The sequence below is a fragment of the Tupaia chinensis genome, unplaced genomic scaffold (assembly GCF_000334495.1).
Source record: "Tupaia chinensis unplaced genomic scaffold, TupChi_1.0 Scaffold000248_1, whole genome shotgun sequence".
In the NCBI taxonomy this organism is placed as follows: domain Eukaryota; kingdom Metazoa; phylum Chordata; class Mammalia; order Scandentia; family Tupaiidae; genus Tupaia; species Tupaia belangeri.
Window position 1 is genome coordinate 4871801 of NW_006159726.1, and position 1062 is coordinate 4872862.

At 40.3% G+C, this 1062-nt stretch overlaps 1 protein-coding gene across 1 annotated transcript in view; it reads right to left on the bottom strand.

Moving 5' to 3' along the window:
• Positions 1 to 1062, bottom strand: part of USP9X (ubiquitin specific peptidase 9 X-linked) — a 101275-nt gene that overhangs the window by 34412 nt on the left and 65801 nt on the right. Inside the window, 2 exon segments of the mRNA XM_014587941.2 lie at positions 2 to 78; positions 519 to 535. Of these exon segments, the coding sequence (XP_014443427.1) occupies positions 2 to 78; positions 519 to 535 (94 nt within the window).

Consider the following 1062-nt stretch of genomic DNA (forward strand, 5'->3'; position numbering starts at 1 on the left):
TTCAGCAGGGAGCTCTCCATTTCTCATATATTGCAGGTAAACATTGGACGCAGGAAAGATGAAATCATCTATTAATTCCTAAAGAGTTGAAAAAAAGAATTACATATTAGCAATAATAGACACTTTTAGGAAAGTACAGAAGTAATTTTTGACAACTTGTCAGAATTTAAGATCTTATTACCATCTCAAAAAACTTAAATGGAGCGACCAGCAGTTAACATAATGGCTATGTCACTGGACTCCCACATAGTTGACTGCGGTTCAAGTCCCGGACCCGGTGGCTTAAACTCATGCTGGGCACATGTGTATGCGTGCCCAAGATCCCGAGAGGAGAAGGGATTGTGGCATGCCATCCCCCCAGGGGGTGATTTCTCGCTTTCTGTCTCTCTATGTATGTCTGGCGAACGCACGTGCACTATAGCAAAAACATCCCCCCCCCAAAAAAAACCAAAAAAACCCTTAAATGGATTTTCTAATGAAAAGATTCCACTTTAAAACACTATTTATTAATAAACAACCTTAAAAACATTTTAACCTGATAAATTAAGTGGTAAGAAAGAACAGACTATAGTAACTAACAAAGTCTACATTTTAAAATATATTTAAAAAACAATTAGAGACCAGCAGATGGCATAGTGGTTACGTTGCTGGACTCACACATAGTATGATTACGGTTTGAGCCACAGACTCAGCAGCTTAACACTCACGCCAGGTGCATACATGTACCCAAAATCCTGAGAGGAGACTAGAAGAGAAGGGATTGTGGTGTGGCCATCTTGCCAAGGGGTGATTTCTCACTTTCTGCCTCTCTGGTGAGCACATGTGCCCTATAGCAAAACTTCTCTTAAAATAAAAAAGTAAGTAAGTAAGTAAAAAGGCAGGGGGCCTACAGGTGGCGTGGTGGTTAAGGGCACTGGATTCCTACACAACTGACCACGGTTCAAGTCCCGGACCTGGCAATTTGCTTTCTCACTTTCCCTCTCTCTGTCTATTCCTCTATGGTCAAATAAAAATAAATATATTAAGACAAAATAGTTCTTTTTTTTTTTTTTGGGGGGGGGG